The 27,138-nt window shown below is 44.1% G+C and overlaps 1 protein-coding gene across 2 annotated transcripts in view; it reads left to right on the top strand.

The window, feature by feature from the left end:
• Window positions 1–27,138, top strand: part of EGFL6 (EGF like domain multiple 6) — a 149,488-nt gene that overhangs the window by 77,745 nt on the left and 44,605 nt on the right. Inside the window, exons 6-7 of one of the 2 annotated variants that reach the window (XM_029604335.1) lie at window positions 3,859–3,993; window positions 6,332–6,454. In XM_029604335.1, coding sequence (XP_029460195.1) covers window positions 3,859–3,993; window positions 6,332–6,454 — 258 coding nt within the window. The remainder of the gene's footprint in view (window positions 1–3,858; window positions 3,994–6,331; window positions 6,455–27,138) is intronic. The other variant, XM_029604336.1, reaches the window with a different exon arrangement.

Below are 27,138 nucleotides of genomic sequence, written 5' to 3'. Positions count from 1 at the left end.
ACCTGGATAGTGTCAATAATTTGTATCATTTTCTGTTAGTGTTCCTGAGTTTCCATTTCCATTTCCCATCCCCCCAACCATCACCTCAGTGGGAACCTGGTTAACATCAATAGATAAGAGGGCAGCCAGCCAATAGGAACACATATTCATTCCTAACTGACCTTTACTGACCTGGAAAGTGTCAATTTGTATCATTTTCAGTTAGTGCGCACTAACTCGAGTTAGTGCGCACTAACTCCCGTTAGTGCGCACTAACACGATTTAACGATTTTTAACGATAAATCGTTAGAATTTCTATTGTATCGTGTTCTATAACGATTTAAGACGATATTAAAATTATCGGACGATAATTTTAATCGTTAAAAAACGATTCACATCCCTACCCAGTATGGCATATCTTATGTTCTTATAAGTTAGTGACAGCAGCCCAGTTCCACTCTGGTTAAGGTGGAGCATGTCCTTTCAGAAAAGACACCCCCTTCCCCAAAAGGTTGCCCAGTTCCTTATAAAATCCCTCTTTTCCCTGCACCATCATCTCAACCACACATTGAGACTCTGGAGCTCTGCCTGCCTCTGGGTACCTGCACTTAGAACAGGGAGCATTTCAGAGAATGCTAACCTAGAGGTTCTGGATTTCAGTTTTCTACCTAAAAGCCTAAACCTCCCTTCCACATTTTCCTGTGTCGTTGGTGCCCACACATACCATGAAAGCTGGCTCCTTCCCAGCACTGTCTAAAATCCTATCTAAGTGAAGCATCAGGTCCATCACCTTCACACCAGGCAGGTAAGTTACCAGGCAGTCCTCACATTCACCAGCCACCCAACTATCTACATTTCTAATAATCAAATCATCAACTATGACAGCAAATCTAACCCGTCCCTCCTGGGCAGTAGCTCTGGGAGACTCATACTCAGTGCAAGAGGACAATGTATCACCTGGAAAACAGGTCCTTGCTACATTATCACTTCCTGCTACACCAGGGTAATGTTCTCTGACTAGACCTACCTTATCCAAGGCAGCACCAGGGCTGCCAGACTGGAGTTGGGACATGATTACTATGTTCTTGAAGGTCAAATCTATATACCTCTCTGTCTGCCTTAGCTCTTTCAGGCCTGCCACTCAAGCCTCTAGAGATTGGACTTGTTCTCTGAGAGCCAGGAGCTTTTTGCTCTGGATGAACACATACAACCTCTCACCGGTGGGTAAAAATCATACATGTGACACTTGATGATAAAGACTGGAAAGCCCCCCCCCCCCCCCCCCCCCCCCCCCCCCCAATTGTTGCTGGACTGCTTCCTTCATCTTAGTTGGAAGAAGCAGACGGTGTGTTTTATTTTGGGGTTTTCCTCCCTATTTCTGGTGCTGGTTACATAGAATAGGAAGGAGGTATATACACAACTTTTGTGGTAGGGGTTGACTCATTTTGAGTTAAGACATTTTTGGAATTCATTCTTGGAGTTTTCTTATGAATCTCTAGCCTTGGCTCAGTGGGAACAGTCTCTGCCTTGCAAAGATAGGACAAGACCTGCTGATTCCAGCCTGCATCCAGTGGATGGACAGTGGTGACTTGCTGCAGAGGAGCTTCATGTTGGTATTTTTTTGTGAAGAGTTTTGCTTTTAGTTTGGTAAGAAGTTTATGCTGCCAATCTTCCTGCCCAGAAGTGAGTAAAGAAAAAGGGTTTGCCCACCGAGTGGAGAAGTGAAGGTGTTTCTTCTGAGAGTTGTTGTCATCTGGAGAGGAGAATTATGAGTAAGAGTACAAACCCCACTGCAGTCTTCAACCTAGGATGAGTGAAGAAGAGTAGGAGTTTTGAAATTATGGAGAACTCTTGGATCGCAAGTATTTTTTGGGAAGGGATTTCACCAACATCTAGGACGCCATGTCCAACCTGAGATTTTCACTTTTCCAAGCCTTGGAAGGTGAAATAATTTCAGGAACCCATCATGCTGATGGACACATTTACAGATTCAGAGAAGTTTGGGAACTGAGTTGAGAAATGGCTGTATCAAAGAACAAGTTTGTATGATGCCAAATGATTACTTCTGAAGATCTGCAGCAGTAAAGTTTGTTGGAAACATCTCACCAGTTTCCCGTTTGCTTATTTGTCATTTACATCTATCCACACCTACATTTACAGAGACTTTCACTCACATAAGAGTTCTCCTGCTACATCCTGGGCCCTGGAAGTATATCCTCCCCATCTCTCGGAAATCCACGCTGTTGGGACCACGTGTGACCCCCTGCTTTCCCAGACAAATGCCAGAAGAGACCGCAGAAAAGAACGCAGAAAAGGAAGGCTTGCTGGGTGATGACCCAAAGGATTTATTTATTCCTGAGGATTATGTCCTCTTCTGTAGTCAGTAAACAATAACAATAGCAACAGGGGGGCCTTGCTAAGCCTGCCATCTCCCTCTCTTTCCTCTCAAGCTTCTCCACTCTTAGGTAGGCCTCACTGGGCCCTGAGAGCTTGCCAGATTCTTAGCTGCACCAGGCTTTCTCTTCTCCCAACCAGCCTCTCTACCTCTTTTCCAGGTATAACTTGCGGGCACTTTCACTGCCATCCGGCCAGTTCCCCATCCTGTTTGGTTTTCTCTCTCTCTCTGCCCCCTTTCCTCTTCAGAACTCTGGCTGGCTCTGAAGTCCAAATTCTCCCCCATTCAGAAACTCCTTCTCTAGGACACCCTTTCTTTGTTTTTCTCTTATCTAATTGTATTCATAGAATTCTCTCTCCTGTACCTGGGGTTATGCTGCAGCTTCTTATGCTGGTTGTCGTTGTCCCTCAAACTGCCTTGTTGTCCTCTTTTGTGGCATGCTCTCTGCACACAAATATAAAGAAGATACTCTGAAGTTGGAGTATGGTTTTTTTTTTTTTTTTTCATTTAACATTTATATTCTGCCATCCTCCAAAAAGGACCCGCAGTGGCTTACAAGTAACATCAAATACCATAAAAAAATACACAAGCAAAAATGTTTAGAAAAAGCACTGAGAGATTTTTGCCTGATTCCTAAATTCCACCCTTTTGGACAAAGCTACACTGTCTCCATTGCACAGGATTTTGCCTGCGTAGGGGCATTTTTGAGAATTTTTTTTGTGATCTAGAAGTTGCAGAAACTTTAATCTAGCTGAATTATCTGGATCTGCGGCTTTTTTTTTTTTTTTGGGGGGGGGGGGTTGGCTTGTACTGTTGTTTAAAACTCTTTATTAAATTCAACATACAGCAAACAAATCCCTGGAGGATATTTGGTTCTTATACACATTAAGTAACAGAATCTATATAAGAAGTCATCTGAGTAGAGTCTATCTACCACTTCCATTCCCCACCACTCTTAGAAATCCCACTTAGCAGCAGACAATATACCAGTGTACTTAAAGGGAAAAAAACAAGCTTGATTAGTATCTCCATTTCCTCCAACAATAAAAGGGGTAGAGAGAGAGAGGAACCTTCCTTTTATATTCCCCTTTCGCCCCCCCCCCCCCCCCCCCCCCCCCCCCCCCCACCCAAACTAATGATCGGATATAATAATCTCTCTCTCTTTTCCTCCCAGTTCTATGGGTATGGAATGATTCCCATGAAGTGTTTCAGCCCTCATTCAGAACGTCACTCCTTGTTCTGGGAGACAGCATCCAGATATACTCTGCCTATACCTCAAAATAAGACTGTCTTCCTTTTTGGAGATTCTCTCGTTGCCAGACACTCCCTTTGTGTAAGACCGCGCAATTCAGCCCTTCATTTCCAGAAAGAAGAGAGATTATAATTCAAAAAATAGAAAGTTTTACTGGACCCATGCTCATCTGTTTTAAAGACAGTTACCCTTGCAATTCTAATGTTGCTGACTTCCATGCTTTTCCTTCCAGATATTGATGAATGCTCTACTGGCAAAGCGATTTGCCCTTTGAACCGCCGATGTGTCAATACATTTGGGAGCTACTATTGCAAGTGTCAGATTGGTTATGAACTAAACTATGTTAATGGAAGATATGACTGTGTTGGTAAGACTTTTGCTGCATTTTTTGTTCCTCCTTAAACCTTTGCATATTATCATTTATTTAGTGCCATTTGAAAACTTTATAGTCAGATGGAGATGGTTGACATGTGGATGAGTGAATAAAGCCCAGGTCACAGCCAGCTCTCTTTTACTGTAGTTTAAGAGTATCAGCTGAATTCATGTGAATCATAAGGACGATCATTAATATTATTATTAAGCAATTACAGGTGGATGAATAATATTTGGATCCAATGTGTAACAGTACTTTATACTGGGACAATAATATGAATCAGAACCTCAGCAGGGCTTCTTCCTGCCATTTTAATAGGGTAAAATGTGATCTAGTGGTTAGAAGACTGGATGAAGAACCAGCGAAGCCAGGGTTCACATTCCCCTTCTTGGGCAAATCACTTTATTTATTTAAAAATCTTATAGCCCCCGCCTTCCAATAAATATGCCTAGAGCAGCCCAGGTAACAATCATATACTTAACGTATCACTGGAACACAAACACAGCTCATACAATCAAATGTTAGTCATTACAGGTTTATATTAAAAACGTATTTAAAAAACATCTTAACACACTTCCAAAAATCTTAATGTCACTTTGCTCTCGAACATTAACTGGAAGACCATTCCAAAGAAAAGGTGCAGCAGCGACAAAAGCCCTCGCTCGAGTTCATGGAAGCTTATGCTCTCAAGGGGAGGGAATCACTAATAAGCAAGCACAGTGGATCACAAAGATCGCACTGAATTATACCAATATATTTTTTTTTTTTAATTAAAAAAAATGCATAACCCCAATACATCAGTTTGTGGGTATCAACAAGCTGAACTCTGCTCTCCATAGAATAGGATGCCAGTGCAGATATATCAAGAGAGAAGCATGTAGTCCCAATCCACTCAATGCCTGCTGAACCAGATGTAAAACTTGCATCAGGTTTTGGGCAAACCCACCCACAAGCTGTTACAGTAATCTAGATGTCCTACCTAATACCAGGGATTGGAGTACAGTACAAGAAAGATCATTGACGAGCAAACAATTTAGTGGCCTTAATAACTTCAATTTATAGAAAGCTGCTCTTGCAATTGGCCGACTATAAGGCCTCAATGTCAGAGAAGAATCTACCACCACCCCAAGAATCTTTACCTATTGCAACAGTGGCAAATCATTGTTACAACATGCTCTGATTCAGAACCTTCTTACCAATCTCTTATTGACTCAAATACCCACAGGAACGGTAACTCTAAAACAAGCGTGCACGTCCACGTATGCTGGAATTTTAAATTGTAAGTGTATAATATTAAATGTGACTTCCGTGTGTATGTGCTCCTAATTTTAAGTGGTTACATGAGGAAACATTTGCGTATCTTTCCTTAGGACTTATCAGCTGTTAGACACGTAAGTGAGCACATTTTCAAACATGCGCGCATAAAGAAAATAACCAGTTTTCCCACTTAGTCCACCAGTTTGCCCAGACTATCTCTAGGTCATCAAGACCCTCAGGTTCTTCAGCCTGCATTCACCCTAGTTTACCCAGACCCCTCTCCCAGGCAATTTTTGGCTATAACAAGTTTTATTCTGACTTGCACCTGAAAAAGAGCAGAAGTAAATATGTGCAAGTAACAGTCCAACGCGTGCTGCATTTGCCAGTTTTAAAATTGGGATTTATGCACATAAATGTTGGCCCTGTAATGGAATGCCCCGACCCATCCCGAATCCACCCATTTTTTTTTTTGCGCAAATCTGTTGCTCACGCACATGCAGCTATGTGCATAATTTGCCCATTTTAAAATAAGAATTGCTTGCGCTCAACCCATATGCTCGCGCATATGGGCCTTTTAATGCGAGCAACTCCTAAAATTCACCTCATAAACTGTAAACGTTTTGGGGCAGAGACATGTAATACCCAAATGCTTTCCACCATTGTGCAGCACTGCATACATCCAGTACCACTATAAAAATGCAAGTTATTAATATGTTATAATCTGCATGAGGTAATATAATAGCCTGTGTCCGTGCAATAACAACGGTGCCAGCACACATGGGCTATACATCAGTTAACGTAGTAAATGACAGCAGATAAAGACCAAAATAAAAATAGCCCATCCAGTCTGCCTAGCAGATATTTAGAGTTACCCCACTGAAAGTTACTGTAGGTGAACCGGGATCTTAAGAGCCCCCATAGCCTTGTGATGGTGTTTGAGTGGGTGAAAACAAGGGAGGAAAAGGAGAATTGAATGATGTCATATATTTGCTAGATCTTTCTAGCTTAAGATGTCTAGAGAAACCCAATGCAGAAAGTGCCGAGAGTCTTTCTTAAATGTCTTGCATTCTTGCAGATACAAATGAATGTGCTGTGAACACCCACAAGTGCAGCCACCATGCCGAATGCCTCAATTCTCAAGGATCTTATAAATGCAAATGTAAATCGGGCTACAGAGGCAGTGGATTTGAATGTTCCAGTAAGTAGTAATTCATTAAAAGCACTCTGTGGCATTTACTGCACCCAGACAACCAAGTGATAGGGATCTAAGCTTCTCTAACACTGTAGGTATCTCCTCCATTACAAAAGTATTACAGTGAAAATTATAATGCTAGTAGTACAGTTTATTTTTAATCGGAGGCCAAGAAAATGGCTATAAAAATTAATATAAAAAAATGCCAACATAGAAATATGATGAGAGAAAATCCTTATAGTGCTATTGAAACATTTCATCTCGATGTTCTGTGCACAAAAAACATGAATTGCCCTAACCGGTCAATATGACCTTTTTTGGTATGAAACGTTTCTATATGGGAACATATACATGAAGTAAAAATAGTAAATAGCTCTCAGCAAATAAGAACATACAAATCAGTGACTCAGATATAAGATTCACTATGTGGATAAACACTACTAAGTCGAGTACATTCTTAGACACAAAATGGAAAGAAACCCAGGGACAGTTGTGCGGACGCACTATACACAAGTGCCTCGCTGTGTGTCCAAAAACACATGCCATTTTATAGCATGCACGCACATACACCTGTATGGTATAAAAAGCCTAGGCACGTGTATATGTGTGCATACTTTAAGCTCGGATTTGACTCACCGAAGTGAGAGAATTTTATAATAGGCGCTCATCTACGCCATGACCAGTTTGACTAGTTCATCCACCAGTTCGTCCAGTCTACAGCTCAGTCCTCCGAAAAACCCCTTCACTCACCCAGTTACCTCAGACCCTTCAGACCCCTCATAGATGCCTGTACCTGTTGATTTTTGTTTTTTACATACACCTCCTCCATAGCAGAAGTGAAGTTACCCGGCACTGGACCTGGCGCGGAAGGAGTTGCGTGCACATCTCGAACGCCCAGGCCCCGCCCACACCATGCCTCTTTATCCTCCAATATATTCACAGATCAGCACGGATCTCCCAATTTTGGCACTTGCACGCCTTTTAAAATTCACCTTTCTGTGTTTACTAACGTCATAATTATACAAAGAAATATGGACACCTACGATATGAAAATAGGTACACCAGTACAGGCTTAACTGAATATTACAGCATATACACTAGTTTAGATATACCTCTTGCCTTCCTCTTCTAATGAGAACTAAAATGCAGGTGAGCAGATCCCCATTCTTAAATGTTTCTTTGGTTTAAGATCTTTGGTAAAAGGCTTTGAGCCTCCTCTGTCTTATTTCTGTGCAATGCAGATTGCTGGAAAAGATGCTAAATTGATCTTACTAAGCATACAGAGACTGGTGGCACCTTATAAACTCATTGATGCGTACGTTTTCAAGCACAAGAGTTCTCTTTGTCACATGCAGCTTGTAAAATGAATCTCACTTTTGTGGCTAACAGCGGCAGCTGGTGGGCAAAAAACAGGTGAGGTGATGGACACAATTGTCACTGCTCTCATCCCCTCCATCTGCTACCCTTTCTCCAGACTTCTCCCTCCATTGCTCCCTATCTCTCCTCCCTCTCAACCTCTATAATCATTTCGCATCCCTGATTTCTTTATATTTTGATGGTATCATTGCACAATGACAAATAGACATCGGCCACCACCGGTAGCTAATGAGAACATTTGGAGGGGATTTAGACAAGGATGTAGGAAAGAAATCCAAGGTTGTATGTGCCCCATGCCAGTTCTCATTCTCCCTTCTGCCTCATGTGCATGTACACCCTTGGAGTTGCAAACAGACCTTTATGAGAGATCATTTCCACATGTTTTCAACTAGTCTTTGCAGAAACACAATTAACTTTCTATGAAGTTATATCTATCCACATTTATTATTCTGAAAGATTAGTCTTCCCTCAAACTATAAATTATTTTGCAGCATTTCCCTGAAGAAGAAAAAGCTTTCTTGGATGCCTATGCAAGACCTTTGATAATGCTGGAAACTGCATTTTGTTTAGCATTTCTACGTGGTGAATTTCTGATTTTCTGTGTTGAGTTCAACAGCATTCCTGAGCATATAAGGGTAGATATGTTTTAAAATACATGCGCGCACGCGCTCATGGATGTGCAATTTTATAACATGCGCGTGCATGTTATAAAATCCAGGGCGGCGCACACAAGGGGGAGCATACTAGGAAGGAACTTTCCTACCCCCCTACCTACCTTCCCTCCCTCCCTCTTCCCCTCTTCTCCCCGACCCCTTAGATGGCCCTACCTTATTTTGTTTCCTTTTTGTAGAACTCAATGCCAGCTCCTAAACTGGCGTAAGTTGCCTGCTGGACGAGATCCCCTGGCACAATGACAAATGGCCGCTGTACCAGCAGCCTCCAGCCCCGCCCCTCCCCGCCTCTTTTCTTGGGCCCAGCACATCTGCGTGTAACAGGAGTTACGCGCATGGCCGGGTCCATTTGAAGATGCGCGAGGTGCGTGCAAGGCCCAGCCTCACACATAACCCCCATTTTCCCTGCACACAGGGGATTTAAAATTTAGCCATTAGTGTCAATGGCACTAATTTCTATATATGTATTTTCTAATAAAGAAGAAAATGTTTCTGTCAAATCATCACTGTAAGCTTACTGGATATAAGTTTCCTTACAAATAAAAAAATGCTGATATGTAGTAGTTATGACCGTTGGTCGCAGACGGCTACGACTGCATCTATTCACATCCTGCACCGTCCTGCTTCCCTCTACGGGCCTGCTCGCAGCGCGAGCTAGCCTTCGCCACTGCATTCCCCATGGCTCCTCATGGCGGTCGAGACGCTGCCGCCATCCATGCTGACTCTGGATCTTCCTAGGCGTGTGCGCGCGCCACCGGGCCCTCTTTTGAAGCCTCTTCCACGGGAACCTCGGGGGCGTCCTTGATTGATGATGTCATTGGATAAGGATTCTTAAGCTCCACCTTCACCCTCAGCTAGCCGACTTGGCAACAAGTTCCACTACTTCTCTACGAGCTCCTATCTCCATGATCCTGTGGTTTCATTACCGGATGGACTCTGGACCCTGCCTGGTACCCGCTCTTCGGGGGCCAGCATGCACACTCCACAGGGACTTGGTCTCCTGGCTTACCGCGCTGCTAGGGCTGGTCCGGTGCCCTCCTGAAGTCCTATTTTGCCGGCTCCCCGCTCCTCGGGGCTGCCTCTGGGAGAGGTCGTTCAGCGAGGCGCCGGAACCCTCGCTGAACGACCTCCTGCAGTCGATCTCCTGCCGGCGCCATTTTCCGTACGAAAACGATTCGCGGCGGGAAATCGCTCCCTGACCCCCGCTGGACCTCCAGGAACTTTTGGCCAGCTTGGGGGGGGGGGCCTCCTGACCCCCACAAGACTTGCCAAAAGTCCAGCGGGGGTCCGGAAGGACCTCCTGCCGTCCAATCGTGTTCGTCTATGGCCGCCGCCATTTTTCGGCGCCATTTTGGAAAATGGCGCCGGCTGAAGACAACAAGATTCAGTAGCAGGAGCCCGTTCCGGACCGCTGCCGTTCCGGACCGCCACTGGACCCGCAGGTTATTTAAGTCATTTGGGTGGGGGATTTAATTTAAAGGGTCGGGGGTGGGTTTTAGGGGGTTTTAATGTGCCGGTTTTGCGATTTTACGTTTTTTCGATTTTTCACGATTTTTCACGATTTTTCACGATATTTTACCCCCCCAAACGGCAACAATACGATTCCCTCCCCCTCCCAGCCGAAATCGATCGTTAAGACGATCGAGGACACGATTCACATCTCTAATATGGTTTGATTTTTTTTTGTTTGTGAGTGATCTGGCAATTTCGTTGAAATTTCCTAATTCGTGACAAAGTAATGCACATCTCTATTTAAAAGCAGACTTCCCTTGTCCTACAGCACCACGCTGAGAAGGAAGCTGCTAACACATCCTGAAACGGAGCTCTTCTCACTCTCCTGGAGAGTTGAAGTGGGACGGTATCATGACACTTCCAAATGAGCCACACTTCCACGGCAGAGCTTTCCGTATCACAACTAGCAGAAGCATCAACTCTCCTCTGCAATGTAACTCAGTTCACTAGGCTCAGAGAAATTCAGGGTCTGCCAGCTCATTACTACTCAAACAGTATATTGAACTGTGCAGTCAGGCATGTTAGCGCTTTTAAGGACTCTCTCTCTCCTGCCAACTGGTGGGAGGTAGACAGAGGGACGGGGATAGGAAAATGTTGGAGAGAGAAAGGGGGAAGGAAAGTGAAAGATGGCAGAGGAGGAGAAAGGAGGAGATGCAGGCTAGGGAAGTGAGCGACATGGAGGCAGCAAGGTGGCAGGAGGAGATGGGATGGTAAGGGAGGAGATTTTAGAATATGAAAGGAGGATGGAGAGTACCCCAGCCTTTTTTTCTACTTTAATCCTGCCACAATTGCTTGGTTTCAATATACGTTTCACACAGAGAAGACCAACCTTCAGCCAAACCCCACGCGCAGCCGTTTTGTTTTTGCCGCCTTAATTCTCCATGAATCGTGTAACCGCACTCTCTTTGAAAGCCGATATTGTTCCTTCCTCTCTGTGCTGACGCGCCTGCAGTTCAGAAGGATGACTGACAGACAGAGCCTCGGCATAGAGCACTGGTTCCCAAATGCTGTCCCTAAGTACTCCCAGGATAACCCAAAATACGCAAACATATGCAAATTATCTTATAGGGCATTCACTGCAGTTATTCTGAAAGCCCGACCTGGATTGGGGAAATACCACCACTGAGCAATAGTAATTCAAGCAGCCCTCCCAACTTTTCATCAACCAAAAAAGCCGTTCTGTTCCTCCCTATTCACTTGCCTCTCATACATATCAGGACTTTCCAACTAAAACTCTGAAATTTCATTTTCTTGTATTTAAATGCAGTAAAATCACCTGCATTTGGAAAAGAATAAATTGGAAGGCTTGATTAAACCAGCATCTGAACTCAGTGGATTTGATTGAAAACATCCCCCTAGGCGTAGAATGTGAAAATACAGTATTATACCTATACAGAAGGAGAAAAGAACTGTTGAATATGGTTGGCACATCACACTGTGAAAGCTACATGCATGGCTTCTAAAGGTTTTGTGCCACCTAAATATTTTGCAGACTTAGAGACACTCCTGTGAGATAAATTCACTGAAAATTTGATTCCAGTTATGAATTGGTTCAGGCAGGCAAGATTAGCTGTGACCTTGGGAAAGATGATTTGCCATTCTCCTGTCCAAACCACCTGGCACAGATTTAAAGCAGCAGCCCTAGCTGGATCCTTCACATTATCGGCCAGCCTGCTTCCTGACTTTCTCATTTCCTCCTTTGGTCTTATTCTGATATCTGCTTTCTCTTTGGGGTGGATGTATTCTATTTCTTATATTTTCACATTTTTAGCATATGACCATTGTCCACTATTGTTTTAGAATCTCTTTCCTTGAACTGTTTGTGCAGTGTCTTCATACATTGTATGTCCACTGTGACACCTGCATGGAGTTCTGCTAAGGCTCAGCACAGCAGCGCCCTGATTTGCCTAGATTGATTATAACACTAAACTAAAGCAGCTTTACAAATGTAAACATTGAGATCACGTCAAGAATGAAACAAAAGGCATCCGCTAGCTGGCAGCCAAGTCACTAACATCCTTGCGCATCACCAATACGCGGGCTCGGACTGGGACAGCAGGTGCCTATACATTGTGGCAGCACTTTTCCTAGCCCCGTCTGGCTTCAGAAAGGAGGAGGAAGAGCAGCTGTGGGTGAACTGAGCCACGGCCGCTGCCACTGAATGAAGGGGAGCTGCTCTCTCCTACTGCTTTCTACAGCAGTAAGAGCGGGGGCCGGCAGTACGGGGACACGGTGAGCAATCGCGCCTGTCCTGCATTCATGCCCTTTCTGTTTCAGACAGGGGAGCAGGCACTCACTCTTCCTCACAGAGAAGCAAAGGAAAAGGAAAGGAAAGAGAGGGGAAGGGGAGCAACCTGATTGGGGTGGGGGGAAGAAGGTAGGAACCAGAAAGGGTTAACAGAGGGAGAGGGAGTGGGGATTGTGAAGGGAGGGGGGGAAAGAGGAACTGGGATGAAAAAGGCAGGAATTTGAAGGCAGGGTATGAGAGGGGGGAGAGAGAAAGTAGAACCTGAAAGGAGTAAGAAGAGGGGAAGGAGAAGAGAAATTTGAAGGGGTAAACCTGTGAAAGTAGAATGGAGGTATCTGCCAAGGTTAAGGAAGGCGATGGGGGAGTCAGGAATCCATGGGGCCGAGAAGAATATTAGAGAGATAAGGGGAAAGAGAGAAAGATGGAGGAGGATGCAGGGGAAGAGAACTGAACTAGAGAGGAACGAGTGAAAGGTGAACCGAGGTATAGGTGGGACAATGGAAGAGCAACATAGAAGGGAAAGATGGGACCAGAGAGATTGAAGGGCAGGTAAGAAGGGTGAGTGCTCCCAGTTTTCTTCCATCCAGCTGATACATTCAGTGAAATAGCTGTATCAAAATGTAAAATAAATGCACACACACACACACACATTCATGCATATTCGTCCACATTTCAGGGTATCTAGCTACTTAGCCTGATGGAGGGCAATTGTAAAACTGTGCACGGCCCTTTGTACCTGCAGACTTCACATCAATTTTTCAAAGGGAAAACTTTCCCTTTGAAAATTGGGCCAGGAAATGTATGCGCACAGACCTGCCGCAGCTATTTGTGTATTTTGATCCAGCAGAATTACATGTGTATGTGCGTTCAGTGCTAACACCTCCCCGACTCCACTCCCAAGAATGCCTCCTCTCTCTGCACGTAAAAACATTGCATGTACTGGCACTGCGCACGCATTTTCATATGCAGAGGTGGTGGGCAGTTTTCAAAAAGCCTATACTTCCCCTGCCCTAAATGCTGTTTTTTAACCTACAAAAATGCCTTTCAGTATTGCCCTCGAAGGGAACAACTTTCAAGCAGGCCCGAAAAGTACTCACAACTTTGCATCTGCTTAACTACTGGCACAGGCCACACAGGAAAGTACACGGGAGGACTTTCTCTGCGTGTTTTCCCTCTGGGAGCTCCCCCTTTTTTCACAGCTAAAGCTGACTGCCTATTCAAACCTGGCAGCTAGAGTTTGCTGCTAGAGGGAGAGGAGGCCCCAGCGATTCACCAGGGGTAACTTCTTAGTTACCCGGGTAAATTCCTTTTGACAACTGCACTCCATATGTGTAGCAGAGATTATTCCAGATCTTTAGAAAAGCTCATCTTGACATGTGGTAAAAACTGACATTACAGTAGGAAAACTTCAAAGCAGAAACTGGAAACAGATGTTCGAGATTTGCTGTGCTCATGGGCTTGGCTATTAAGCCTCCACCACCTATTTATTTAATGCCTGAAGTTTTATATTACTGATTATAGAAAGGAAATTCACTTGGAAAGAACTTTTCCTGTCCTTTCTTTTGCTTGCTGTGTGCTCAGGAGTGATTCGGTGAACCACATCAATCCAGTGGGAGCATCCATTCTCAGGATGGAAAGCTGGTTAAACAGCACACTAGATGTGCAAATTTCTGGCAGAGTGTCCCAAAATTATTTTCTGCAGGAAATAAAATGAATTATAATGAAATGAAACTGTATAATTCAATTTTATTTGGCTGATGTCTTTTTCCTTAAAAATGCTGCAAACCTGAAGTGCCAAGTAGGTACCAAAAAGAGACACGGCTCTGGCAGTTTAGCTTGCAAAATCCACTAAAAAGGTTAGCCCAGGCTCCTTTCCTATGAGAACACTGCCTCAAGCAGTTTGAGAGAAACTAGGACAAGTAATAGAACAAGAGAGTGTGTTGGGTGCATGTGAAAGTAATATCAAGAGTGCCTCTACATGCCTTCATTTTATTTTATTTACAAGAAATGCTAAATTTGGGGCATTAAATATCACCAGAGAATGAGCTTGTTATGTGCGTAGTAGAGCATGGGTCAGCCGTGCATGGCTGCTGAAGAGGGAGGTTAGGGAGGTGCCGTTAAAAAGTGTTTGCTATTGCAGTCAAACTAGTTCTTGTGCTTGTGTTGGAGTTGTATTCTATTCCACAACGAGTACAGCCTTCTTACCAGGCTTACTGATTCACATTATATGTTTACACCCTTCAGTTTGTCGTGTTTAGCACACAGCAAAAATAGCCTATGAAACTCTCATTGTTTCTTGTCTTCACATCAAAAGACAACAAAACAATTTCTATGCCAGTATCACAAAAAGAAAAAAAATGCAGCTTAGTCTTCATAAATGAAGTTGGGCTTTTTGGGGGAGCAGAGAGGGGAGTGGGGGGGGGGGATTCCTATAGAGCAGGATCAGATTTAAGACTTTGTCACCCATAGGCAGGACTGGAAAGTCAGGGTGGGAGAGGGCTGGATGGAGAGCCACAGTAGTGGCCCTGTGAAACAGGTTCCTCTTCATTCTACTTATTTGGTGCCTTGAAAGTTTGGCACCCTAGGCAGTTGCCTGTGCCTAAGCTTGGGGCTGCTATAAAGTATAGGGAAAGTAACTTGAATGGTCCATTAGTGTGGAAGTCAAAACAGAATATACACAATGCAAATTCAAACACTGGAGAACTACTTCAAGAAGCTAAACTCCCTTTCACCTCAAGCACAACAAAATGATTCCTTATTGCCACTCTGTGGCCTGAGATATTTTCTTTGGCAAATTAGAATTCATAATGCAGATATAGGAAATAAGGCACCTCAGTTATCTCATACATGGAAGATGTTACTTCTATCCAAGAATTTTTATACTCATTTTATATTAATTTTGGGGTCAATTTTAAAACAAGTGCGCGGGCATCCATCAGGATGCAGTTCTTGGGACAAGCATATGGACGCGGCAATTTTATAACACGCGCGCGGCGCCGTGTGCATGCTATAAAATATGGTTCCCGTGTGCACATGCGCGCCGGATTTTAATATCCATGCGCATGTATGGGTGGGTCAGGACTCATGCTTGCGGGGGGGGGGGGGGATTTTAAAAACCAACGCGCAGCAATGCAAATAGGCCTTCCCCAGTTCCCTCCCAATCTGCTCCAATTAAGGTTTTCAGGATGTCCATAATGAGATATTTGCATATATTGGAGGTCTAGGGTATGCAAAACTACCTCATGTATATTTATTGTGGCAATCCTGAAAACTGGATAGGTGTGCTCACAGGAGACGGTTGGGAAACCCTGGGCTACCACAAAATAGTATGTATGTGCTAAAATGAGCATCCCTGGTTCTCTTTTCCTTTAAGCTCCACAATTGCTTCACAACTATATAAAAGTACACCTAGCACATGGGGTTATCAATTGCGAGGGGAAACAAGGAAGAGGAGATAAAGAGAGACCCAGGAGGACAAACCATAGCAAATGCACATGCTTTGGATGCCTCAGGAAGGGGAGGAGAAGCAGAAATAGAAGACGGATCAAATTGCAGAGGAATCAGAGCCAGAGGCAGAACCAAGCACTGTAGAAGGAGTGACACAACTACAACAGTTATTTGACTTCATTCAACAAGAAAAGGCCAAAATTCTGGAGCTGATACTAAAAACTCCAATGTGCTCTTTGGGACCTACTGTACAAGAAAATCCATGGCAGCAAAGGAGGGCATGTAGCAAAGAAATGTGTTTATCAACGGAATCACCTGTAGGACCATCAAACACATCAACTATTGTTATCAAGGCATTAAAAGCAGCACCTGAGAAAAGTGCTCCAAAATCTGTGCCTGTCGGAGGAAAACGGAAGGTGGTTGAGTTCGTCCCATTTGCTTCACAGTGCTGGAGCAATGCCTTGCTGAAACTGTGGGTCTGGATGTCATTGTCATAGTCTACAGATGTAGCATCATCATTACATCAGGGGCCAGGTGGTGAGTTACCTACATTACTAAAACATCAGTCGGAACACACATTAAGAATCCATTAATATTCCCTGCAGAGTTTTCTGAAAGGTTGCCTATAGAGCATGTAGGGGATTACAGGCCTAGAGGTGGATGTGCTTTTGGCATGATTGGGGGCTTAGTGGGTGCAGGACCATTTGAGAAGGCTGGGGGCCAAACAAAGGTTAGGATCTTTGAGGAAGATTGGGGACATGATGGGCCTTGATTTGGTAATGGAATCAGAGTAACTTGGACTGGATGGTCAGCTTTAGTGGTTAACTGGTACTTTGGTCTGATCATTTGAAGAGAAATGTTGAGAATAGGAGTGGCAGAAGAAAACTGGAATGTCACCCCTGACATACAGGAAGTGGGTGGAGGAATTAACAAAAATCAGCTCAAAAGAGCAGAAAAGGTATACAGGAAGAGCAGGAAGTCAACTGAGAAAAGCTGGAAAGCTATGAGCACAAATGCTCAAAGTCTGGGCAATAAAATTCCAGATCTGCAGGCCCTAAAGGTGGAGGCAGACTTGCATATTGTTGTTATTACAGAAACATAGTTCATTGAGTCTCATGAATGGGATACAGCCTTATCGGGCTATAAATTGTACAGAAAGGACAGAGAAGACAGAAATTGGGAAGGAGTAGCTCTTTATGTCAAAAGCAACATCTGAGCAACTGAAATGCAGAGGGCACAGGGAATGAAGAAGCAATGTGGATTGTCTTAAAAAAAAAAAAAAAGATGATGACACTTCCATTTACACTGGTGTGGTCTACAGACCTTCGAATCAAAGAAAAGATCAGGATAGAGATCTGGCTGAAGACATAAAAGGTGAGAAGGAAGGAAAAAGTGATGTTCATTGGAGGTTTTAATCTGCTGGATTTGAATTGGAGCATCCCTGCTGCAGAATCTGCAAGAAGTAGAGAAATTATGGATGCCTTTCAAGGGGCTATGCTCAGACAAATGGTGCGGGAACCCACGAGTGGAGGAGTGCTACTGGATCTACTACAAATGGAATCAGTATTTCAAATGCCCATTGGGCCCTAGTGATCATCAGTTGGTATGGTTTGATATAACAGCCAAGAAAGAGGAAAGTCACATGAAAATCAAGGTTCAAGATTTCAAAAACACAGACTATTGTATGGTTTTGTCCTTTGAGAAGGCGCTAGAAGGCTGAGAGGAGATGGAACAACAGTGAGCCAAATTAAAAGGAGCTATAATAAAGGTGACAAACCTTTATGTAAAAAAAGTACATAAAAGTAAGAGAAAAAAAGAAACCGATATGGTTCTCCAAGGCAGTGGCTGAAAAAATAAAGGAAAAAAGATCAGTAATGAAAAAAGTTCAAAGGAACTCAAAAAGAAGATAGGGAAGAATACCTGGTGAAACTGAAGGAAATGAGGAAAGAAATCAGGATTGCAAAAGCTCGAGTGGAAGGAAAGATCACCAAAGACGTAAAGCGTGGTGGCAAAACATTTTTCAGGTATCAGAGAAAGGAGGAAGACCAGAGGTGGCATTGTAAGACTGAAAGGAGACAAGGAGCAAGGTATGGAGAAAAAGGAAGAAATAGCAGAAATAGTAATTAAAAACTTCAGTCTGGTTTTCACTAAGGAAGACATTGGAGAAAGACTGTTACTGGCTAGCAGGAGTACAGTTCATAGTGGGGTAGATACAATACATCCCCATTTACAGAAGAGAGTGATTGGGTTGAACTAGGAAAACTGAAAATGGACAAGGCCATAGGGCTGGATGCGCTACATCCCAGGATAGGTAGGGGGCTCCATGAAGTGTTGGTGGGTCTGTTGAAGGACCTGTTCAATAGATCTTTGTAGATGGAAATAGTGCCGCAAGACTGGAGGACGATTGTGATCCTGTTTCACAAAAATGGTAGCAAGGAGGAGGCTGGAAAGTACAGTCTGGTCAAACAAATCTGATCGATTTTTTTGATTGGGTGACTAGAAGAAGAACAAGGTGTTACGGTTAGTAGTGGAACCAAGACAAAAGACCGCTTACCTTGTCTCGTAGAGACTCTGGAGTGCTGGCATAGGCGACAATCCAGAGGCAGGCGGCAGGCAAAGAAGTCCACAGGCAGTCCGGGTCAAGGCAGGCAGCAAACAACAGGAACCAAGGCGACAATCCAGAGGCAGGCGGCAGGCAGAGAAGTCCACAGGCAGTCCGGGTCAAGGCAGGCAGCAAACAACAGGAACCAAGGCGACAATCCAGAGGCAGGCGGCAGGCAGAGAAGTCCAAAGGCAGTCCGGGTCAAGGCAGGCAGCAAAACAGGAACCAAGGCGACAATCCAGAGGCAGGCGGCAGGCAGAGAAGTCCACAGGCAGTCCGGGTCAAGGCAGGCAGCAAACAACAGGAACCAAGGCGACAATCCAGAGGTAGGCGGCAGGCAGAGAAGTCCACAGGCAGTCCGGGTCAAGGCAGGCAGCAAACAACAGGAACCAAGGCGACAATCCAGAGGCAGGCGGCAGGCAGAGAAGTCCAAAGGCAGTCTGGGTCAAGGCAGGCAACAAGCAACAAGAACCAACAAGCAGAACACTGAACACTACTTGTGGCCGAAGCAGCGCAGGAGTGAAGAACTTCCCTTTAAATAGGGCAAGCCTTCCCGCGCTGAGCAGAACTTCCGCCGGCAGCTGACGCCAAAAGGGGGCGTGGTCAAGCCCCGATTCGCGCGGTGCCGCGCTGGGTTGGAAGCTGACGTCGGGAAGGGTCGCCAGCACCATCGGACGCTCTCCTGCAGGTAACACAAGGAAGAACACTCAATGTAGTTTTCTTGGATTTCAGTAAAGCTTTCAGTACAGTCCTGCATAAGAGGCTAATAAATAAAATGAAAAGCCTAGGAGTAAGTCCCAAGGTAGTGGAATGGATATCAAATTGGCTGACAGACAGACATCAGCAAGTAGTGGTAAACTGAACCTTTTCTGAAGAAAGAAGAGTGATAAGTGGAGCTCCTCCAGGATTGGTTCTAGGACCAATTCTGTTCAACATCTTTGTGAACAATAATGCAGAGGAATTAGAAGGTAAGATTTGTCTTTTTGCAGATGACACAAAGATCTACAACAGAGTGGACACTCCTAAAGGAGTAGAGAGAATAAGAACTGATCTAGGAAAGCTCGATAAGTGGTCGCAGGTTTGGCAGTTGGGTTTCAATGCCTAACTGTGCCGAGTCATGCATTTGGGTAACGGCAATCCAATGTATTTGTATGTGTTGGGGGTCTAAAGATTGATGTGCACAAACTGGGAGAAAGACAGGGTGATAAGTGTCTGATGATCTGAAGATGGCAAAGCAATGTGACAAGGCGGTGGCTAAGGCCAGAGGGATGCTGGGCTGCATCAAAAGAGGCATAACCAGCAGAAAAAAGGTGATAATACCACTGTATGTATCCTTGGGGAACACCTCACCTGGAATACTGGTCTGGAAACCTCATCTCAAAAAAGGATAAAGACAGAATGGAAGCAGTCCAGAGAAAGGTGACCAAAACAGTGTGGGGTCTGTACAGAAAGCCGTATGAGATGAAACTGAAGGACCTAGAACATAAGAAATTGCCATACTGGGTTAGACCAAGGGTCAGGTCCATCAAGCCCAGCATCCTGTCTCCAACAGTGGCCAATCCAGGCCATAAGAACCTGGCAAGTACCCAAAAACTAAGTCTAAAATCAAACACATCCCTGGGTGGGCTTGAACCACCAACCTTTCAGTTAATAGCTAAACACACTAACTGATTGTGCCACAGAGACTGCTACTATACCTTAATATGTATACTCTGGAAGACACAGCACAGATATGATACAGAACTTCAAATACATGAAAGGAATTAATGATGTACAAAAATCAAACATTTTCTGATGGAAAGGAAGCTGTAAAACTAAGGGTCACAATATGACACTCCAAGGGGGGAACAATGCCAGGAAATATTTCTTTATGGAAAAGGTGGTAGATGCATGGAATGCCCTCATGGAAGAGGTGGTGAAGACAAGAATGGTTATGGAATTCAAAAGGGCATGGGACAGAGGATTCCTGTTGGCTAGAGAATGAAATGAAGAAATGGAATAACTTTTCTATTACATCTAAAGTTCCTAAAGTTTACATTGCTGCTTGGGGATGGACTGCATGGAATAGCAGTTGCTACTACCCAAAAAATCTTGCTGGGCAGACTAGATGGAACATTTTGGCCTTTACCTGCTTTCATTCACAATGTTACTAGGAGTTGGGTTCTTGGGGGTAGAGGGAAAGTTCATTCTGATCATTTTAGCACTTGTCTGGGTGAATTAATTTCTCCTATGGAGGAAGATGGGATGGGTTTATTCATTGAACACTGGAATAATTTATTCTATTGAGTCAGTTTTGGATTGTACTTCCTTACCAAAGTGGATTGTAAAGCATAAGCAGTTTTTGCCTTGCTTTGTGGAAGAAGTTCAGTTAGTGAAAATGGATGTACAGTGAGTAGAACACCATTGAAAAAGTTTTTGGTTGTTGACTGATAGAATTTGTTGGAGGAAATTGGGAAATAAATATAGGAGATTGTCCTTTTTTCTTCTCAATAGTCAGTCTATTGAAACAATGATAGATTAAATCTAGATAGTGCAAGTTCTGTGACTTTTTTGAGGAGAAAATAATTATTATATAGGAAGTGTTGGAAAATAGACAATTGGGTAGAGGGATGATTAGAGATGCGTTAGTAAAGAAATGGAATGCACATTCCTTAGAATTGGATAATTTTACGCATTTGACTTGTGTTGGATTGAAAATGAGGTAGTTTGTTTATCCTTGCACCCCAAAATTGATTAAATCTCTGATTGGATCGGATATATAAAATTGTGAATGCTTTGTTATTGGAAGGGTTATTGCCCGTTAGTCTTAAAAGAACATTGGTAAGGCCTAGTTTGAAAAAAAAACAAACCTTCACTTGACCTGACTAAATGTGAACATTATAGACCAGTTTTGAATCTATTTTTTTAAACCAAAATCATTGAGAAGGTTGTACTGGCCAACTTCCCATACTTTTAGATTCTGTAGGTAAGTTAGATAGAAGTCAGTCCAGTTTCCATGCTGGATCCTACATGGAATCTGTTTTGATAGCCTTAACAGATTAATCTGGATTGGGGGTTGGGAGTTCTGCTTTGATTGGTCAAATATTTTGGCCGAGTTGAATATCAGCTGCTTGTTGAGAAGTTTAAGGATCTTGAGATTAGGGGAAACGTATTGGAGTAGATTGATTTTTGAATGACTGGTCCCAGAGGATTCAAATTATTATTTCCTTTTCTTCTTAAAGAATGGTGAAATATGGGGATCCTTCAGGGCTCCAGTCTTTCGTCTTTGCTGTTTAATATTTTTATGTATCCATTGGATGGGAAACTTCATGACATGGGAGTCAAACATATTTTTTATTTTGGTCCCTATTAAAGGAGATATTGATGAAGGTATTGTCCTTTTAAATTCTTGCCTGGTAGTTATTGCTGCATGGTTACTGAATGGTAAACTGGTTTTAAGTAAGGGTAAGACTGAAATTGTTTATGTAGAAATTTTAGTGAGGTATTACAGACAATGCCTGTTTTTCCAGTAGTGGAGAGCTGTTATAGTTAGACCAATATCTTCTAAAGCTAAAAGTTTAGGCTTACATGTGGATTCTAATTTCTCCATGGTGCCACATATTGGGATGGCAGCACAGAGGTTTTATTTTCAATAAAATAGTCCATCAACTTTGTCCATGTCTAGATTGACAGGCATTGAAATTAGTGGTTTATTCCCTGGTAATTTCTATGCTGGATTACTATAATGCTTTAAATGTAGGTTTGCCCAAGAGGCTTATTAACAGGCTAAAGTTGTGGTAGCCCATTTGGTCTGTGGAAGGTCAAATAGATAGAATGACCCTACGTCACAGTTTTTATATTGGTTGCCTATGACAGAGAGGGTGAAGTTTATACTCCTCATGACAGTTCTTTTGAGTCATGAAGAGTAATGGCCCTAGATATCTGTGGGAGAGAATGGCATGGTATATTCCTGATGTACGCTTAAGGGTTGATTTTAAGAGGCACGTGCACATGGATGCGCCGATTTTATAACATGCGTGCGTCACCGCATGCATGTTATAAAATACGATATCCGCACACATGCGAGCCAGATTTTAACATCCGCATGAACATGTGCGGGTGGACCACGATTCATGCACAGGGGGGATTTTATAAAGTATGCGTGGCAACGCAAGTAGGCCTTCCCCAGTTCTCTCCCAGTCCGCTCCAATTAAGGAGGGATGGAACCCTATCCCTACCCTTTTCCCCTCTTCTCCCTGACCCCCTAACCTAACCCTATCTAGCCCCTAATTTTTTATTTTAATAATTACTGCTCTTTGGGAGCAAAGTAAACTCCACTCGCCAAAATCTCCACAAAAAAACAATCACTCCAACTAAAGTCACCACTGTCCATCCACTGGGTATGAGATGGAAGCAGCAGGTCCTCTCTCATCTCAATCCTTCTCAGAGGCAGAGGGATTTTGCCTACCTGAGCAAGGACCAGGGGATCCAGAAAACTCCAAAAAGTAAAATTCAATATCCTTGTGGACCAGATTCCTTCCTATTCTAGTTCATTAGATCATGAGGCCCAGGCCACCAGGGATAGGGCAACAAGAAAAATGCTTCTCCTTGAATGTCCAAAAAATAATGCCAACCTTAATTCCCACTCTGTCTGCCTTTGAGCAGACAGGGGCTCACCATTTCACAACCTCAGAGGGGTTGCTGTTAAGAAAATGGTATGCACCTCTCCTAACTCCTCTGCCCTAGGTTATAACCTAGGGGCATCTAGTAGAGCATAAACATCCCAACTTGTCTATAGCTTGCAGTACCTATTAGAAACATCTGGAGAAAATGTTTTGTTCCATTCCACTGGTCTGAAATGACCCAGAGATGTGATATTGTAACAAGCTTAACAGTTTGACAAGCACAGTTACTGCATGAGACCTGGCAGTTTGAGGATCAATGTTAGACTTTAACTGCTCATATAGGACTCTAATGGCCACGGAGCTGATGTGATACACAGAACACCTCTCCTCTGGAAGGCCCAGTAAAGCGGTACTGGGCCTAATGATCTATAGCCATGACTGTGTCCTTTTCTCTGCTATTGCTGGCCTCTTTTGCTTCAGAGTCTCTCTGGCCTTCTCCTCTGTATCCCTCTCTCCCTTCTTCCTCCTGCTCTTCATCCTCTTCTCATTCTCTCGCTCTCTCTGTGCCTTCTACATGGCTCCTCTGTCTCCCTCTCTCTTTTTTTATCTTGGCTCCTTATCTTTCCCATCCTCTTTCCCACTCATCCACCAACTCTCCTTGCTCCAGCAATCATCTCTTCTGTCGTGAACCCCCAATGCATGCTGTTAGCTGACTCCTTTAAAAACGGTACTATGTAAATTAAAAAGTTAACACGTAGTCTGAAATAATCATTATCAAGCGCATGCTAAATAGCATATTATACTATTTACTACATACCCACTGAAGCCTCATTTGATTATGATACACTTCATTTACATATGTGTACGCACTAATTTTAATACTTATACAGCTAAAGTCTATTCTGAGTGGTTTAGCATTCATGCTAAAATTTTAGTGCACAGCACACTATTGCATATGTATGTACACTAAACAGTCATACTGCAAATGCTAAGCTTCAGTGCATAGGCCCCTTTATACTGGAAGTAGCCCTTAAGCAAACTAATCACCTCCCTTTTCCTACCCTCATTCACTTTCCAGTCTTACTATTTCACTTATTCCAGACACATAGTTGTGCATTTTTCCTTTACTATAAACATCACTCCTTTCATTTAATTCCATTCATGCATTTTAACTAGAAGAATAGATATATAAACTACATCATATAGCCACATCCCTGGCCTATACAACTATTTTAATGCACAGACACACACACTCACTCACTCATACATACACATTTTTGCCTTTCCAATATTTAAATGCTGAAGTAAAATTAAAAGGAAAGCCTTAAATAACAGAGCTATTTAGGTAAACCTGAGGAGACCAGCTTCAAATTTTAGAATGGTCAATCATGACATGTATAAAATGACCACCAATAATAATTGGAACTGATTTGTAAAATGCTAAAAGAACTTAGCATGGGTCATGCCATATAAATTAAAATATTTTTAATATGAAGATGGAGAATAGCATTTGGGGAATGTTTTCTTAATTGGTATAAGTAAGGTACTCTTTATTCTCTGTTATTCAAACATGTGAATGACTAGGGATTATGAGGGCTAAGAAATCCTTAACTCCTTAGTACAGAGGTGCGCAATCCTGGTCCTCAAGGGCTGTAAACAGCTCTGGTTTTTAGGATATCTACAATGAATAGTCATCATGCGTGTTTGCATGAATTTGGTCCGAGAACCAGATTAATTTGCATTGCTTGGTTACTGGGAATAGGGATGTGAATCGTGTCCTCGATCGTCTTAACGATCGATTTCGGCTGGGAGGGGGAGGGAATCGTATTGTTGCCGTTTGGGGGGGTAAAATATCGTGAAAAATCGTGAAAAATCGTGAAAAAATCGAAAAAATCGAAAAAACCGGCACATTAAAACCCCCTAAAACCCACCCCCGACCCTTTAAATTAAATCCCCCACCCTCCCGAACCCCCCCCAAATGACTTAAATAACCTGCGGGTCCAGCGGCGGTCCGGAACGGCAGCGGTCCGGAACGGGCTCCTGCTCCTGAATCTTGTTGTCTTCAGCCGGCGCCATTTTCCAAAATGGCGCCGAAAAATGGCGGCGGCCATAGACGAACACGATTGGACGGCAGGAGGTCCTTCCGGACCCCCGCTGGACTTTTGGCAAGTCTCGTGGGGGTCAGGAGGCCCCCCACAAGCTGGCCAAAAGTTCCTGGAGGTCCAGCGGGGGTCAGGGAGCGATTTCCCGCCGCGAATCGTTTTCGTACGGAAAATGGCGCCGGCAGGAGATCGACTGCAGGAGGTCGTTCAGCGAGGGTTCCGGCGCCTCGCTGAACAACCTCCTGCAGTCGATCTCCTGCCGGCGCCATTTACGCGTATGGCCGGCGCCATTTTCCGTACGAAAACGATTCGTGGCGGGAAATCGCTCCCTGACCCCCGCTGGACCTCCAGGAACTTTTGGCCAGCTTGTGGGGGGCCTCCTGACCCCCACGAGACTTGCCAAAAGTCCAGCGGGGGTCCGGAAGGACCTCCTGCCGTCCAATCGTGTTCGTCTATGGCCGCCGCCATTTTCGGCGCCATTTTGGAAAATGGCGCCGGCTGAAGACAACAAGATTCAGGAGCAGGAGCCTGTTCCGGACCGCTGCCGTTCCGGACCGCCGCTGGACCCGCAGGTTATTTAAGTCATTTGGGGGGGGTTCGGGAGGGTGGGGGATTTAATTTAAAGGGTCGGGGGTGGGTTTTAGGGGGTTTTAGTGTGCCGGCTCACGATTCTAACGATTTATAACGATAAATCGTTAGAATCTCTATTGTATTGTGTTCCATAACGGTTTAAGACGATATTAAAATTATCGGACGATAATTTTAATCGTCCTAAAACGATTCACATCCCTAACTGGGAAACCATATCTGTTTGTGGCTTTTGAGGATCGTGGTTGAACATGTCTTAGTGCATATCTGAGCAGACTCATGCCATACTGTTATTTGCTCTGAATCCATGTTGACTGTATTACAGCCCCTAAAGATGTTTCAGTGCATTTCTGCAATCTTGTATGATTCTCTAGCCCAGTGTTTCCCAACCGATGTGATGCAGCACACTAGTGTGCCTGTCTGACCTGCAGGTGTGTTGCGAGAAGAGCCGGGTATGAAAAGAGGAGGCACCGGCAGTCTTCCATTTTTCTCACCTTCCTGGCCTGCAGTATGTCCTCCTGCCAGCAGAGGGCATGCAAGAGCAGCAATTATCTGCTACTGCTTCCCTCTCTGCTAGTGCTCTCTTGCCAGACCTGCTGGCTCATGCTGTTACTATTGCAGAAGCAAGCCGGTACAGGAGGAAGCAGCGGGGGGCGGGGAGGACAAGATGAATGTGGCATACGGTGTGGGGGAGAGGGAAAGTGATGATGGCAGAGAAGTAAGGGGGAAGGTAATGATGGCAGGGGGTGGGAAAGAGGAAAGATGATGATAAGTACTAGATGGGGCTGGTGGCTGGACAAGGAAGGTGATGATAGACCAGAGGGGTAGAAGGACAGGAAAGGGAAGAAGGTGATAATGCCAGGGGGATAGGGAAGATTAAGATATGATGATGCTAGAAGGGTGGAGGGAAGGGAAGAGAAGGTGGGGATGATTCTAGGGGATGGAGGGAGAAGGTAGTGATGCGAGGGGTGGAGAGAAAGAGAAGGGAAGAAGGTGATGATGCCAGGGGAAAGGCAAGAGAAGGTGGTGATGGTGCCAGAAATGTGGACAGAAAGAGAAAGGAAGAGAAAGTGGTGATGATGTCAGATTGGTGGAGGGAGATTGTGAAGATGCCAGGAGATGGAGAGAGAGAGAGTGGTTGGGGGAGAGGGAAGGTGGTAATGATGCCTGGGGAGAAGGAAGAGAAGGTGACGATGCCAAAAGAGTGGAGAGAAAGGGAAGAGAACGTAGTGATGATGTCAGGGGAGAGATAAGATTAAGAAGATGATGATAATGATGATGCCAGGGAGTGGATGGAGAAAGAAGAAATAGCAGTGATAATGCCAGCGGGTGGAGGGAGAGAATTGGGGGTGAGGGTAGGAAACAAGGTGATGTCAGGAGAAAGGGAAGAGAAGGTGGTGATGATGCCAGAAGGGTGAAGGGAAAGGGAAGAGAAGGAGGTGGTGGTGATGCCAGAAAGGTCGAGGGAGAGAGAAGAGAAAGTGATGAAGCCAGGGGACAGGATAAGAAGGTAATGATTCCAGGGTGGTGGGGAAGAGG

Source organism: Rhinatrema bivittatum, chromosome 5 (genome assembly GCF_901001135.1).
Source record: "Rhinatrema bivittatum chromosome 5, aRhiBiv1.1, whole genome shotgun sequence".
NCBI lineage: Eukaryota > Metazoa > Chordata > Amphibia > Gymnophiona > Rhinatrematidae > Rhinatrema > Rhinatrema bivittatum.
This window is presented reverse-complemented; position numbering and strand designations above follow the sequence as displayed.